Source organism: Sinohyriopsis cumingii, chromosome 11 (assembly GCF_028554795.1).
Source record: "Sinohyriopsis cumingii isolate HCF-2022 chromosome 11, ASM2855479v2, whole genome shotgun sequence".
NCBI lineage: Eukaryota > Metazoa > Mollusca > Bivalvia > Unionida > Unionidae > Sinohyriopsis > Sinohyriopsis cumingii.
The window spans coordinates 76,238,140-76,254,805 of NC_142971.1; the positions used below are offsets into that span (position 1 = coordinate 76,238,140).

A 16,666-nucleotide genomic window follows, 5' to 3' on the forward strand; every position below is an offset into this window, starting at 1 on the left:
GACTTTACATGGTAGCCAACATATTTATAGGAAGAAATCAACACACATAACGCTACTGGCAAGCTTTCTCATATCCACACATTGGTTGGACTAGAGAGAGTTGATTAGTGATGTGTATGCCTAGACCATTCTATAATCCAGGGCCCCATGATTGAATACAGCTTAAAGAAATTAACCCTAATTCAATTTCCTTGTTGCATTTAAATCATAACACCCACCATGCAAAGTGACACATGTCTCAAGATTTTCAAATTTGTATATGTTTTGCAACTTTTAATTCTGAGTTGATGCATGTGGATGTGGAAATTCAGTTACTGAATACTTAGCTACTTATATAAGGAGCTCTCACACTGGTAAAAGCATGCAACTGGGATTGTATTTGCAAGAGGGCAATTAATTGTTCAAAATACTGTTTTAGCTAACTACATATGCGAAGGGTTGATGTATAAAAAAGAGGATCAAGAAATCCTAGCTGGTAAAGATAATTGTATCCAACTTGATAGAAAGTGAGAAGGCCTTTTAATTTTGTACAGCAGTTTCATTAAGGAACCAACTATAATACCATTAGCAGTTTATGAGCAGCAAAAACCACATTTAGGACCAACTAGACATCAAAACCATATGCATAGTTCCATTTACGGCCAACCAGACATCAAATAGGTCATCTAGTGAAAGCACAATGTCAAAATGACCAGCCATCTAGGAGAAGTAGCAAGGAAGGGGTTTTCCAGATGCCCATTAAAACAGCCATATCGGAGGTTAGATTGGCACTATTTTCATTTACGTCCAACTAGACATAAGAAGTCTTTCACTGATATGAAGATTCATTCAGGAGAAGTAGTTATACCAAGATTTTCAGGATGGCCACATTGGTGGCCTTATAGGATGTCTGTACAGCACCATAATTCTCATTCAGGACCTGCTAGACATCAACATAAGTATTTTGTACACATGTTGACACGCTGACACAATTATCCATTCAGAAGTAGCGATAAAAAGTTTCTTAATATGGCTACTGTGGCAACCACATTGTATGTGTGAGTGGCACCATCTTGTTTTTTCTTCCAGATATTTTCACACAAATATCATATTTAAAGATAACATGAATTCATACAAGATCTTGTCGGTTTATTTCATAACAGATTTTTCCCTCATATTAATATAATCTTTTGAAAACATTTATACATTATAGTTCTAGAAATTTTTCATGCTCTCAGAAACTATTAAAATCACAGCAGAAAGTGTTATGTTATATCTTTATTCAGCACTAAAAAATATTTATGAACTCTTAAAGTTTTTTCCCCTATATTAACTTAATTTAATGAAGATTTTCAGACTATAACCTTTCCATTGGATTTATTTTTTCAAACATGGCGTAAAAAGTATGTTATAGTAACCAATTTTTACATTGCCTTCACCATTGCAGAAATCTCTATAATCAATTTCCTAGTAAAGAAAAGCCAAGAAAATAAATGGACACTTAATATTCACTTCAGGATCACAGACCTGAGGCAAATATGTCATTGTTAAATCAAACATTTTTATTGTGTTTCCTTAGACCTAAATATATATATATACTTGCTGTTACTCTAAACGAAGGCTGGTGATCCAGTTGATAACCTTTTGGGGGTTTTAAGGATGTCTTTAAAAGTAAGGCCTTAAAAATGTTGAGATCTTATATTAAAAATGACAATTTGAGCCTTGCAGATTCATGTCCACAGGTACCCAAATAAAAAAACGGGGGGCGGGGGTGCAAGGGGCAAGCTTGTTGGTGTGTTATAAAATAACTGACTTATCATCGGTGTGCTGACAGGTGATGTGTAATTAAATCACTGTTGTAATATTAATAATGAGTGAGTCTGCACAAAGGAATTTCATACAGCTAAACTAGCTCAACAGCTAGAGGCAATTAAGAAATATATCCACATTCGTGATTCTGTCAAATGGCAGATACAACAGCATCAGGAAGCTCAAGTGGCATTTACAGAAGGTAAAGAGCCGCTATACTTGTTATCTTTTTAGGGATGTGCTTGGATTTTGCCCTCAAGCTGGAGCAGTCATAGGATATATAATAAATCTCCACGGTCGGAATTTATCCCCAAGCTGGGGTAATCGATGGGTAAAGTCTTATCCACAGTCAGGGTTTTATTCAAGCTTCAGGTGCAAGTTTTTGTGCATCTCCATGCCCTTGCATAAAACACAGTTACACGTTTTTTTATATAGATATTTTTCAGTTGTAGACAGGAATAATAAGTATTTGTGAGTGTTTGAAATGAATAGGTTCATTATGAATTGAGTGGCACTACATTTCAAAAGCAAAATTGGATTGAAATGCAAGAACTGTAGTACGGAATTAGTGTTGGTTCTGGATCGTAGAATGGAATTGTGTGTGTGTGTGATTGGATTTTTAACGTAGCTTGAATAATTTTTCAGTCATATTGCTACGATGTCTGCAGTGTGGCAGTTTATAGTGATGTATAGCACTGGGGCATCATGCTGCAAACATGTAGTATGATGTTGCACCCAGTCACATTATCCTGACACCAGGCCGATCAGTCCTAACACTAACCTCTTAAAGCTGAGCGTCTAGCGAGGTAGCTGTTAATACCATTTTTGTAAGTCTTTGGTATGACTTGGCTGGGGTTTGAACCCATGACCTCCCGCTTCTGAGGCGGACGCTCTAACCACTAGGACACCGGAGTGGTCAGAATGGAATTGTAACAATTACAATGGAAGCAATTTGTATTATGCTTGTTGGGGCATTCCTCACTGATGGCTGTCAGTGACATCATCATGGGAATGTGTAACAGCCACATTTTGTAAGAACAAGGTGTAGTTGGTGAACAATACAGCCATTTCCACTGGCATCATCTCATATGATATTATTTAAAAAAACTTCCTACAACATACTCACAACATATAAAACCTATATGCAAATCTGATGAAAGCTGCTTGTGTTTCTGAAACACATATTCCATACTGGTGGCAAGAATGTCCAAATCTACATTACAAAAATGAAAACATTACCATCCATCTAGGAGTTGCAAATGTATGAAATCCTCTTGTTGGGTAGTTTTACTAACAGGCTTTACGGCAGGGCCTTCCATTAGATTTAAATGTGGCAGGTAAGTTGACAAAGTAGGGTGGGGGGTTGGGGGGACCTACCCCAATGGGGATAATTCATTTTTTTTTTAAAGTAGCATGGTGTAAAGTAAAAGTAGATGGGCTGATAAGGAATCCACTGAATTTACAGACTAAAGGTTCAGACATTTGTTTTTAAGAGAAAAATGAAGGAAACAATACAACAGATATTTTAATATGACTTTAATGTTTATTTTCTAGATTTAATTAAGATTATGAATCAGAATCAGTCTCCAACTCCACTGTAAAGTTTATCTATTACTTCTTCTGCTCAGGCACCTGCAAATTAAAACAAAATTGTAATGCTTAAATAAAGTCATATCATCTCAGCACTAGTTACATATGCAGAAGTCATGTTAATCAGCATTATAAAAATGTATGAAATTTTCTTCACTGCACTTGTGCTTCCCTTACTATCGTTAAGCCATGATACAAGATAACTTTGCACTTACTTGTCATTTCTGGCAAGTGGATGGTGCAATCAATTTGCACAAAGATGAATTTATTTCATCCAAATATTTCATGTGAATAAAAATTCCAAATGGAGGCACTTGTCCGATCAGACAAGATATATGCATATTGTAGTTAGCTGGACTCTAGCTCTGATAGTCCTGGGCAATAGGATAAGCTGATTTTGTTATCAGTTTAGAAATGCATCCGCTTTGCAAATACTATGCTTTAAAAGACGAAACTGAATCCAATATTGATGAAATAAGAGTCATTTGGATTACCTTGTTTTTTATCATTCTGCGTTGGTTGGGTGCATATTTGAGGGTCTCTGATATGGTCTCTTCCATTCCATTTGCCTTTGCTTTGCCATTAGTTTTCAAGCAGGCTTCTGCAAGAGTAATACAATGTTTTAAAATAAGTTTCACAACAAAGGATGCATTGCATTTTTCTAAATGCCAGCAATAATCAATGGAATATTTTTAAAACTTGTACTTTGAAATGTGTCTCAAGTTACTTTATCAATTCATTTAAAAATCTCTGGCAAGTCACATGAAAAACACAATTTAAATCAAGCCATACTTACTTATCAAAACCTGACATATCACAAGCTCTTGAAATGCTTTTTTCCCTTTACGTCCCTTTGGACTATACTCTGGCCAGTCTTTTTGTTTTAAGCTTTTTCATCATCCTGCAGACACTATCCCCAATTGTAAACCTGCCAAGGGAGCTCAAGTAGCATATCTGAAAATAATAATAATAATAATATTACTATTTTTTTATTTTGATATTATTATTAGTAGTAGTATTTCATGATCGATGTGACAAAATATGCTTGTATATAGTTATTTTTTGCCATGGTTTTGCAAGCAAATTTAATTTCTCTAACTTGAAAAAAATTTGATAACATTAACTATGCAACACAATGTACTAATAGCAATTATAAACCAAATTAACCACCGTGAATCTATTAACTTCATAAATGACATTCACTCAAGGATTGAATTAAAGTAGCCACATAATATGTAATAGTGTATCTGTAGTAAAATACCTGTTACATGTTCATCTCTAAACATGTTTTGGCCTACATCCGTAAGACAAAACAGCCGACCACTACATGTTCACCCCACCCCCAAAAATAATTATACAGGCACTGCAGAACTTGCATAATGCATATTGAGGTTCACAACAGCAAATACAGGTTATAACTTTTTTAAATAGAAAATAAAGCCCCAATTTACCATCTTCTTGGAGAGTTTGGGATTCTCCTCCAACCTCTGGCAAAGGCCCTCTAGTTCCTCCACTGAATCACATGGCATTGCAAGAATTTCTTCTCTATATTCTGTGTCTGGGCCTTGTGTATGAACTTGGAGGGCCAGCTGCTCCAACAAATTCTCAATATTTGTGTCCAGTTTCATAAGTACATTGAACTGGAAATCTGTAACAGATTTGTGATGAAATTAGTTTTGAAAGATCAAGATCATTATTATAAACTCCTTAAAAAGATCTGTACAGTGAACATGGGTTTAACAATGAAATATATTTATGAAATGAAATACATGGTTTTTGTACAGTTTATATGAAAACTTTTCCCTATAATCCTTTATTTTTTTATTCCCTGGATATGTTGTTTCACTGCTGGTGTCTGTAAAGTCTGCATTCAATGTAGATGGTTTAGGCGTCTGACTTACACAAGACAATGGTATACATCAGAAAGAAAAATAAAAAAACCAATGGAATGATGAACAGTCGACACATCAATGAAAAACAATTCATTGTTTATTTGCACAAATAAGTCTTGAACAGTATGTTTTATGACCTATAATTTAATTAATTAACATCTCACAATGTTCTGAAATAACAGTATCTAAGCTACAAGAGCTTGTGCTTTCATGTCATAATCTTCCATTTTGCAAACAAATTTTGATGTTGAATCAATGTATATGACCTTAGCATTGAACACTAACATTCAAAATGTCTACAAGATGACAAGACTATTATCAACTGAAGTGACAACAAACCAATGAGTTTTACGTGCATTGAACATAAGCATTTTTAAATGCTACAAAATGTGTTTTTAGTGTATGGCCACAAATTACCCAACATTTTGTCAAACATAAAACAGTTCTACTACCTTAGATGAGAATTAAATTCATAAATACAGTGTATAATTGACCTACTTGTATTTAGAGAGCTGTAAATGAAATAAGAGATTATATAAAAGTCAACACCTGTAGTATTTGTTTCATTATTCTATAATGTACATTTTTTTCCATCCTCAATACTTACTACTTGCAGAGGAACTGGCAGAGAGAAATCTTTATATTCTCCACTCCAGAGTGGATGGGGATGGTGATGGTGTTGTCCTTCTGGATGCAGCTAAGAGTATAAAGATTATCACTACTCCTTAATTGCAGTAAAATAGAAACAAAGAAATCAGACTGGATTTTTTGGCATGTAAACAAAATGCATACTGGTTGCAATGACCACTGTATATAAAGCAGTGATACAATATATCACAAAATGCATTCTTTTTTAACAAAACATCTAATCTCATATATACAGCATCATGAGTAAGTAAGTACTCTTAAACACATCTTATTAAACAGACAGAAAAATGATGAAATTTATACATACTTTTGATAAAGAATTTCCAATTGTGGCATGGTATAAAAGCAATTGATAAAAAATAAAAAGAGACCAGATAAACTAAATAGAACATACCAGCAGGATAAGAGGAAATCTTGGAGTCTGCAAAATACTCTCCATTTCAGGAGGTTTTGGATGAGATGGCTGACCAGAAAGGTTTCCACTTGAGATTTTCATCTTTAAATAATCATCCTAGAGTGCACCAAAGTCATGTGAACTTGATCCAATTCCAACATTACTGCTGCTTGAGTGCTTAGATCCAGTATTGCCTTCACTAACTGATGTTATTAATACCTCTCTCTCATCAGCATAATTTCCATCATTTTTCAAAACTCCCATTGTAAAACCTCTGCTGAAGAAACTAACACTACACCATAAGGATTTAAAGAACTACTGCCCAGTTTCTAATCTCCAATTCATATAAAAAATCTTACAAAAGGTTGTTCAATCCCAGCTTGCATCTTGTCTGAATTCAAACAGTCTTTTTAGCAATGTACAATCTGCATATCGCCCTTGCCACAGGACACAAATTGTGTCTGCAAATAGATTACATTCCAGCCCAGTTGATCTATGTTGTGGTGTTGCACAGGGGTCTGTTCTTGGACCTGTTCTCTACACTCTATACACTCAGCTGCTCTCAAGTGTCATAGATCATCATCCAGTGTCTCACCAATTGTACACTGATGACACCCAAATATACAAATCTAGCCACCCAACTGAAGTTGATGCTACCATCCAAGGTGTAGAGATGTGCATTTCTGATGTGAAATCATGGATGACTTGTAACAAGCTGCAGATGAATGATGATAAAACTGAGGCCATTCTGATTACAACACAAAGACTTTCTCATTCACATCCTTTACCTCACACAATAAATATCAGCAACACCAACATTAAATTCACACAATCAGTACAAAACCTAGGTGTTACTCTGGACAGTACTCTCACATTGCACCAACATGTCATGAACATATGCAAGGCTGCATATCTTGAGCTGAGACGCATCAGCTCCATTCTCAGATATCTTTCAGTTCATGCCACTAAAACACTTGTGTGTTCATTACTACTTTCAAGACTGTACTATGGTAACTCAATTCTGTCTGGTTCATCTTAATATCTACTGCAGAGACTTCAAAAAGTTCAAAACATAGCTGCTTGGATCATACTTAGAGTACCACAATCAGAGCACACCTCCCCGCTGCTCTGTACCCAACACTGGCTATCCATTCGATCCAGAATCAAACACAACATTAGTTCTCTGTGCTACGTTTCACTGACAGACTCTAGTCCAACATACCTATCCGACCTCACCTATGTGTACACACAAGCAAGATACTTACACTCCTCTTCCGACAATCATATACTCATTATTCTCACTATGAAAACAAAGTCACATGGACAGCATTCTTTTGCATACCAGGGCCCAGCAACATGGAATGAATTGCCCACTGAACTTAGACATAAAGACGCAGTGATCCCATTCAAGAGTGCTCTCAAAACTACTTATTCTGACTACAAAAACAAACTTAATGACTTAATAATGTTAACTACCTTAAATATTCTCAGCATGTTTTTTATATTTTCTAATTTCATGGTGTTTGTTTTTGTAATCATATCATTGTGTATGTTTTTATGTTGTCTAATGTTGCAAAGCGCTTAAAGCTTCTAAAGATTAGGCGCTATACAAAGTCCTCATTATTATTATTATTATATTTAGCTTGGATGAATATTTTTTAAATCAGTGGCCATAACTAAAAAATGGGATTTTGTTTTATGATCATAAAAGTATGTTGGACACCATCCATGATGTACAATGCTGTCTGACATTTCTATGCACCTAAGGTTTCCATCTCAAATATTAAAGCAAAATGCATACCGAATTTGACAGATTGACGAAAATAAAAAAAAAGCAATGCTTACCATTTGAAAAGAGGCAATTGTCACTAGAATATTCTATTCAAAATGATATTAATTTTGGACACAGGGGATACCACCCCCATGTTTTCCTGACTCGTGATATGTCGGCCTATTCTGTGTACAGCTTTAAAAGATGTAATGTTTATCCATCGAGCTATAGAAATGAAATACATTTACTGTAGACTGTTTCTGTCAGCAGTTAAGTTGAGTAATTAGGTCAGGTTTATAGCTAGTTTACAAAATTCAATGTAGAATGCCAATAAATGACAAGATATATTTTTGCAAACTAAAGTGATCTTGAAAAAAGATTAGTAAAGTTTAACATTTTATAAAAAATAAGCTATTATGTGGAAAAGAAACAACAATGAAATAGGATGCAATGTGTTTACGTCTAGTTTTGGAAGGTACCGTCTCTAAGGTACCGTCATAATTGTACCGTAGTTTAATGGGTGGAAAGGCCATTGAAAGGTAAGGGCAGTGCGGAGACCATCGAGTATGTTCCAGAATAGCTGAATCTTTGTAGATACATAGATCCATTCGTAACTTCAGTCCGCAAGCGAAACACTGTACTTCGTATCCCAATCCTGACTCAGGTCCGAAGTAGACAAATCCTGTTCTAGCTAAAACATACGAAGAAGGTAATCCTTCCCTATCCGTAGGCCATTTTTGAAACGTGTCCAATCGACGGGCACAATCACAATAGTCAGGTAAGAAGACTGGAAAATGGTAGGGTTTGAACTTGGAGTTCTCACTGGATTTCTCACTCGATTCTTGCTGTGGCGAAGTCATCCTTCTGGTGGGTGGCTATCCTCTTACAACCAATGTTTTATACCGACATGTCCACACGGCAAAGTAAAGTGGTTGGGAAGCCGCACTCGCTTCTGCTACACGATTTGATAGACTTTTTCCAAGGGTCGACTAACGATGTGGTGTGTGGGTAAACATACAATCTTGTTGGGTTGATAGGTGGTCACTTTCTCTAGACTGCAAGGCTTCTTTCAATACGCCAAAGTTGACCACTCGACTGGTACGATAATTCAGAGTAAGTCCTTTCACTTTACACTTCGTGTGCACTTCTCCTTGTTTGTCCCAGTATTCGTAGCCGTAATTTTTGGGACCGCCACTGACGAAACTTAGAATCTTGTCATCGGGGTGCTCGTCTGTCCAGGCTCCTAAACGGTCTCCTTCGATGTCAGGGTGCTGTTGACTCGGGTGATCGATATAAATGCAACTGTCCATGTCAAAGTACAAGACACGTTCCCCTAACAGTTCTAAAGCTTCGTACAATTTTAAGCGAGCATGAGCTGTCATGTAAGCTGCATTGATGACATTTCCAAAGGGGTCATCTTCTACAAAGTTCAGATCTTCTTCGTAATTCACCAAGATCAAATCCTCACGAACGACGTCCACGTGTTTCATGAATTTGGCTTTGTCGTGAATCATCTGAAAGTAGCGGGAAGGTTCTGTCAAATACTCCATCTTGGGTAAACACGGTCATTGTGCCATTTTACCCCACAAGCAATTTAACATCACTTTGGCAAACGATCGCCTGCCTTCGTTTTTCTCAATGTGATCTTAAGTAATGCCTTCTTGTGCCCAGAATTTCTCTCTGAATGTCTTTTGGTCTTCGGGAGTGTGACACCAGGACAGATAGCCACTGGCTTCTTGCTCAGTTTCAAAAAGGCATCCACGTAGTCTGCGAAAATGCCTTTCTGCGTGGGGTCACCCTTGTGGAATTATTGTGTCTTGGGAAAGTGGCAAATTTCTTACACTTCTAACAGTTGGTATCCCGTGTTCAGAGCTTTGAACAATTCTACGCTGACCCATGTCCCCGTCAAGGCCCGTTCTTCCTGGGTGTGATGACAAGGTTGATCTTGGTTGCACGTTTCAGCACAAGTACGGCACAAAGGAAACATAAGTTTGCCTTGGCAATGGCGAGGTAAGACGGGATGGTATAGGTTCGTGGGAGGCAAAACTTTGCACTTGATCAAGCCTTCGTATTGTCGAATGTTTTTTAGGTCGATGTGTTCGGTGAACAATTGTGGGTGCCCTGCAGGAAAGCAACAATATTTGCACACGTAGGGATACAGTGAACACACGTCCAAGTATTTGATTTCTTCTCCTTTCTCTTCGTCAGCTTGGTACAGCAAACAGGTGGCATTGGTCCTTCCTCCGTACAAACTATCACTTGGGTTCAGGGGGTCCATGAACTGGTAACTTTCCATGAGGCGTTTAAACTCGGGATCGGTGTTAAAATGGTGATTGTATTTGTGTTCCCACATTTCCACCACTTGGTATCCTTCCTGTTCTAACTTTAGGCGTCGCTGACAAATGGCCTGGTACAAGTCTTCCATGGTTTGTTGTAAGAACTGATTTTTAGTGCTGCGGTCAGGGTAACAGACGGGACATCCGTGAAATAAGCAACCGTTAAACTCGTACATGATCTTGGGGTTTTCTAAGTCCCAGCCATCGACCGAATGCATTCCGATGATCTTTTCGCCCTGTCCGTTGCGGGCATGCTGAATCCATTTGTCTTCTTTGTCGCACAAGTAATGCAACCAGCATGGGGCTTTGACCGAGTATTGACGTTTGACATAGTTGGTCGTTTGAGGACTGATGACAGCCACAGTGTTTTCAAGCATGAATCGTTGTCGGTAGACTAAGGAACACGCTTTGGCAATGGTGCAAGCCTCTTTTAAATGATCAACCCCTCCGTGTTCCATGAACAGTTCTCGAAATTTTCCACAGCAACGCCGTAAAATGTCCACGTCGGAACGACGATACTTTAGCATTTCTTCCTGAAAGTCGAAAGGGTCGGAGGCGTGAGCCTGGTACCAAGCGTAGAAAGTTTCTCGTTCGGTACGCATGTTGTCAGGGTCGTAATAGTGAGCCTGAGGCAAATGGGGTAGAACGGCGTGTTGATTGGCTTCTGTATTGAAAAAGTGTGGAAAGTACCCTTTAGCCATTTCTGTCATTCCAAACATTTTAGGCATTCGACTCAAAGGCATGGCTAAGTAGCTCATCTTATCTTTAAACTGCACTTGTCCCACTTGCATGAAAATGATTTTGGCTCTGTTAAAAGTGATTTTAGGACGCTCGATGCCACGTTCCGTATAACATCTCAAAAGAAACTGTCCATCGTATCCGGAGAAATTGTGAGCCATCACCGTGGCATGGTGATGACATTCTCCATAATAATGTTCGATGTCCTCTTGGCTCCACGTCTTGTCGATGGGGTCTAAGACCCATTGTGTGAAATTGGCTAGTGTGTTCGGTCCTTGAAAGATTTTTTCACGCCCTCCAGGAATCTTACTGCAGTGAGGGCAATAACTCAAGATAGGTTCTTGAATCACTTCTCGCACGTTCGATAAGCCACGCAGAAATTAGGAATGTGAATACCGGTCTCTTGCATGCATTCGAAATCGAAAAAGATGAAATTGCCTTTCTTCTTCTTGTGACCATCCTCTTTCTCTGGTTGGGATTGGTATTTTTGCATGTAGCATTGGTGTTCCAAGTCCACGATGCAGTGACAAATGTGACATTTTTTCTTTCCTGAACATACGTGTGCCTTGGTACTGTTGATACATAGACCTTGTCCACACACTGGGCACAATCTCAGGAGTTGACAAGCACATTTCTTCTGTGAACCTTGCATCTTCAGATGTTGTTGGTAACAGGCAGGGCTGACAAATGTGCGCAGACAAGCAGGACAATGCACTGGTTCTTGCCCTTTGCTCAGACAGGGTTGAGAGGCCAAACATCCTGAGCATTTCGATCCACAATGTTTGTGTTGCTCTCGATTATTATAACCATCATAAGTCACATTTCTCACAGTAATATTTGTATCCCAGGAATCCAGTGATAGTGGTAATGGTATTGAAATGGTGATCGTGATGATAGAGGTGAATCCATCCTTAAAGTCTTTTCCTCGAAACAACAGAGACCCGCGCATTTCTTGAGGGTGCACTTTCAAGGTGTATCGTGGAGCCAGGGCATCTTGCAATTTTTGCATCTCAGGATTGCCACAGGATGTGTCTTTGGACAGGCATACTTGTTGTAACAGAAGTTCTGCTTCATTTCGTTGTTTGGCTCGGTTCGATTTTCGAATGTTCTCCCAGGCTCTTTTCCATTCTACCGTGTCGTTCTTGTCGGCATAAGTTCATCCCACCACGATGGCTCGGGCTAAACACATGTGGTCTTGAAAATTGTTAATTTGGACAAAACTTGTTTTGGTAATGCGAAGGTTGTTGACCAATAAGGTCTTTCTGCATTGTCCGGTCCCTTGAGGAGGAGAGACGTGGGTCATGTCCAGTGTGGCTTTTCCATTGTTGATGTCAAACTGGTCATTAGATTGTTGCACGTGTTGAATCTTGTCCATGACTTTGGAAGTGGTCAATTCTGCAGGGCTGCTAAACTCGATCCAAACAGGGGATTTCAAGCCGTCATGTTGTATGGAAAGTCTCAAGCGATCATCTTCTTTGGGTTGACATTGTCGCTTGAGTGTGGTGAGCAAAGAATCCCACATCTCGGTGATGAACCCTTCTGCTTTCTCTAACAGTACTTCAGACTTGAAATCTTTAAACTTCACTGTGTATTTGTAAGCCGTAGTTCTAAATTTTCTAGAGGGACGCTTTTCCGTCTCTCGAATGTCATAGTACTTTTCAGGGTTGACTAAGGGTGGTAAACTTTGTTTAGAGGGTTTGGATTCTGGTTCACTCATGTCCTCTTCAAAATCACTGGCATGAATTTGTGCCAAGACTTCAGCCCTGGTACGAGGCGATAGATCACGTTTCTGCCTCTTACTTTCTTCTTCTTTCTTCTCAAATGAATTGGATCATTTCATCTCGATAGCAAAAAGTCAAATGACTAAAGTTTAAACACCATGGACTAATTTATAGTCATAGCAGACCAGCGTATATAAAGGGTTTGTGTCTTGTCCTTTCACTATTCATTTCACTCTCAAACTGAGCACAACGATGGAAGAGACTACCAAGATCGAACGTTTCATCAGAGCTTTGCGAGGGGTCATTAGAAAATTCTCTTCAGACCAGCCGAGGGACTACTCTCCTTCCTTTCAAGATAAAAGTCAAGATACTTGCTATATCTGTCAGAAGAAAGGGCATTGGTCTTCAGAGTGTCCAGACCGTCAAAAAAGAAAAAAAAAGGGGTTAGAAGAGACAAAAGTCGAGATACCTGTTATTATTGTCAAGAAAAAGGACATTGGTCACCAGACTGCCCAAAAAAGAAACAAGAGGAGTCAGAAGAAGAGAGGGATTCTTCAGAGGAAGAGGAAGAAGAAGAGGAAGAAAACAGACAGGTGAAGAAAAAGAAACAGGAGAAGAAAAGAAGGGAAGAAAGTGAGGAGGAAGAGGAGGAAAAGACTATGACGGTGAAGAAATTAAAAAAACAGAGAGTGAACAATGAGACAGAATAAGTCTATGAACTTTTTAAAGTGCTCTGTTGTGAATTGTGAATTGTAAATATTTATAAAAGAATAAATTAATTATAAAAGGTAAGTGTCTCTGGGTTTTGATTTTAAAATAAGAACCTGCACTCACGCACACTCATACACAGACAGGTACTATTGGGTAAAATGTTTTTTTTTTAGTTATTGGCAATTGAAAGTCTATCTCTTTTCGAGAGACGTGGATGGCCCTGAAAAGGGCCTTTTTTGGTGTAAGGGGTGAGTTTAAACAATCAACTTTAACTGTCTTAAGCCTTTGCCATGGCCAAGGCCTACTTCTGGACTGCGTACTGTTGATGATGATTTCGTTGAAATCACTAAGGGTGGTACAGTAGGCGTAGTCACAGGGTTGGAGTGTTTAGCTTGGGAAGGTCGTATTCTCTTCGGCCGTAATAAAGAAGTCTGATACATTGTTTCAGACTTCTTAACTCCGCTAAAATGTCTAACAGTTCCGTGACCGTTTGATTTTGACACCCTTGTTTCTTTGCTGCTGCTTCTTCTTGTTGTTGTTTTTTTCTTACCTCTTCTTCTTGCTGCTGTTGCTGTAGGAGAAAAGCTTGTTCCGCTTCCTTTTGCTGTTGTATAAATTTCTCCAATTCTTCTTTCTGTCTCTGTCTAAAATTTTCCATGTGCGGTAATGAAGGAGAAGGTGACGAAGGTTCAGGAACAAATTCTTGCAAGGTAAAAAAATCCACAAAATCCCAATTCACCTCTTCTGAAAGTAAGTCTGGGTTCCCTTGGGTAGTCTCCACCATCAGTGCACCCAAGCTGATCGTTTTCTGAGTTTCCGTCATGTTGAAAAACTGTCACTTAGATTGACTGCGCACAGGCGCTAGCGAATCTATATAGACTATGTGACGTCACAGACTGCTCTCTTCGGATTGGAAGTGGGCTGACTGAATTTTGTAACGCGTGTTTGGATTGGTCAACAAACTCAATCCGTTTCAATCCTTCCTCCCCCTATAAATAAGTACAGTTCACTGCATTCCTTCACCTGTTACTCAGCACCCCAACATGTGGACCGACGTACAATCTTCAACGCTTGTGTCTTCGATGATGTTCCGGACGGACATATCAATGTATGTCCGATCCAACTGGACAGTTATCCACAGGACAGACACCAGCCTGTGGATGCGAAGAATCTTATGTGGAGCATCAAGGATGCCTCAAAAGAGTCTTAATCTATGGTCCTGCAGTCAGACGCAGCCTAAGGTCAAGAAGAAGATGTCACAGATGCCCTTTATGTTAAGGGTATATTAACATAAAACCAAAGGCCCTTTTCAGGGCCATTCCTATCTCTCGAAAAGATCTTGACTTTCAAATGCCTACCCCTTTTTTATCTTTTTGTTTAAAAAAATAATAAAAAAATAGAGACCCCTCCCTATTTCAATTTTCGCCTGTTCCATTTTTATAGACCCATCAGGTCGGGACCTTATTAAAATAGGGTCCCGACCCTGTTCCATTTCCCCTAGTCCCAAGACAGTCCCACGATTTATTTCCCTTGTCCCTAGAGTGAATAGTTTTTTTTCTTTCTCGCATGTTAAATTCACCTTGTCCCTAGAATGGATATTTTTTTTCTCCCATGTTAAATTACATAGTCCCCAGAGTGGATATACCCTTTTTAACATGGAAGTTCCCTAGTCCCTAGACCGTCCCTATTCACTACTACCATTGTCATTACCAGCCTGAAACCCAATTTAATGCCATTTGTATAAATTCATTTCAAATAAATATTATGATATAGTTGAAGTGTAAAGTCAAGCAAGTATTCTGTTTGCAGATTTTACATTTTAGATATTATAGTAAAGTCATATTTTCTCTTGTTTAGTAAACTTTATTGCAACTGGTTCCAAAATAGTAAATCTTATTTAATGTTCATTCACCAGAATAGGTATTAATACAATCCCGAATTAACTGTATGGTACTAAAATATACCCTGATCTTGTGTGAGATTGTAATATACAGAACTATACCTCAAGACAACAATAATATATTGAATTTATATTGTATCAAGACTGTCATGGTTATGAACTCCAACTTTATTCAGGTTTTTTCATAATAAATGATTATCTTGTGCTATGGTTGAAAAGAAATCAAAGTTCAGTTTAACTCCATTCTCTCCACATTTGTCAGTTGTTAAGAGGCATACTCATCCTCAGTGTTATAGTAAAATGTAATCTTATTTGGATCAATCTTGGTGGTGTAATATATGAATGGAGAAAGAATATTATCATCCAGATTAAAATATGTTTTATTCAGACTCTAGTAAAATTTTTAGTTGGATATGGGTTACGGAGCCTGATGTGTACGAACAAAGCAATGTGTACCATGACCTTTTTAATTTAACATTTTAAACTCCTGCAGAAGAAAGAGATTTTTTAGATCCATTAAACTGTATTAACAAAAACATTTCTTCAGTATGATTTTCATTTACTTAGTATTGACAAAACTCATATTTTAAAGTTGTTGTTTTTTTTGTGTTTGGTTTGGCCTTTTATGGTAAACCAACACAAGTAAGTTATTTAGTGCCAAGGCACTTTAAGTATAGTGCCTTGCCCAAGGACACACCATGGTAGCTAACCCAGGTTGGTCTGATGGTAGAATTTGAACCTACCTTATTTCACAGGTCCAGAAAGCTAACCACTGAGCCACTACAGGTCCCCATCTTATAGTGGAATGCTGGTATACTTTATGATCAAGAAGGATGGGTTGGGGTATGCATGTTGCATCTGAAAAAAGTGATGGAATTTTTGTTTACATAATATTTTAGTCATACAATATGAATCATTTTCTATAGATTTAAGATGTATCAGATCAAGTTAAGAAAAATCATATATTCTGTTTCCTGGGAATGTACTAAAATTCACTGTTATTGTTTGATTTTTTGGTAGTAAGCTTACTTGGTATTTTTTTCTTTTTAACTTGAATACCTAATTTGTTAACATCCTATTATAAATCTTCATAGTTCTGTCTATTAAGTGACAACTGTTGATACATGTAGGGAAGTTTTTGTTTATATCTTTTGATTTTTGTGATTCTGGAAGTTAC

The 16,666-nt window shown here is 37.9% G+C and overlaps 2 protein-coding genes across 7 annotated transcripts in view; one reads left to right on the top strand and one right to left on the bottom strand.

Moving 5' to 3' along the window:
- LOC149788782 (uncharacterized) overlaps positions 1-16,666 on the top strand; it is a 119,691-nt gene that overhangs the window by 50,298 nt on the left and 52,727 nt on the right. The window lies entirely within an intron of this gene.
- Positions 3,310-11,214, bottom strand: LOC149788783 (uncharacterized). Of its 6 annotated transcripts, none has more exons than XM_089974889.1 (6): positions 6,313-11,214; positions 5,878-5,967; positions 4,830-5,026; positions 4,175-4,332; positions 3,873-3,979; positions 3,310-3,420 (listed from the first exon to the last, which is right to left on the bottom strand). In XM_089974889.1, exon 1 carries the CDS (start codon positions 11,208-11,210, stop codon positions 9,921-9,923), a length of 1,290 nt encoding a protein of 429 aa, XP_089831015.1. In that variant the 5' UTR covers positions 11,211-11,214; the 3' UTR covers positions 3,310-3,420; positions 3,873-3,979; positions 4,175-4,332; positions 4,830-5,026; positions 5,878-5,967; positions 6,313-9,920. The 6 variants fall into 6 exon arrangements, with proteins under 6 accessions (XP_089831015.1, XP_089831017.1, XP_089831019.1 ...); XM_089974891.1 differs by having other exon boundaries at positions 5,878-5,994; XM_089974893.1 differs by having other exon boundaries at positions 6,313-11,195.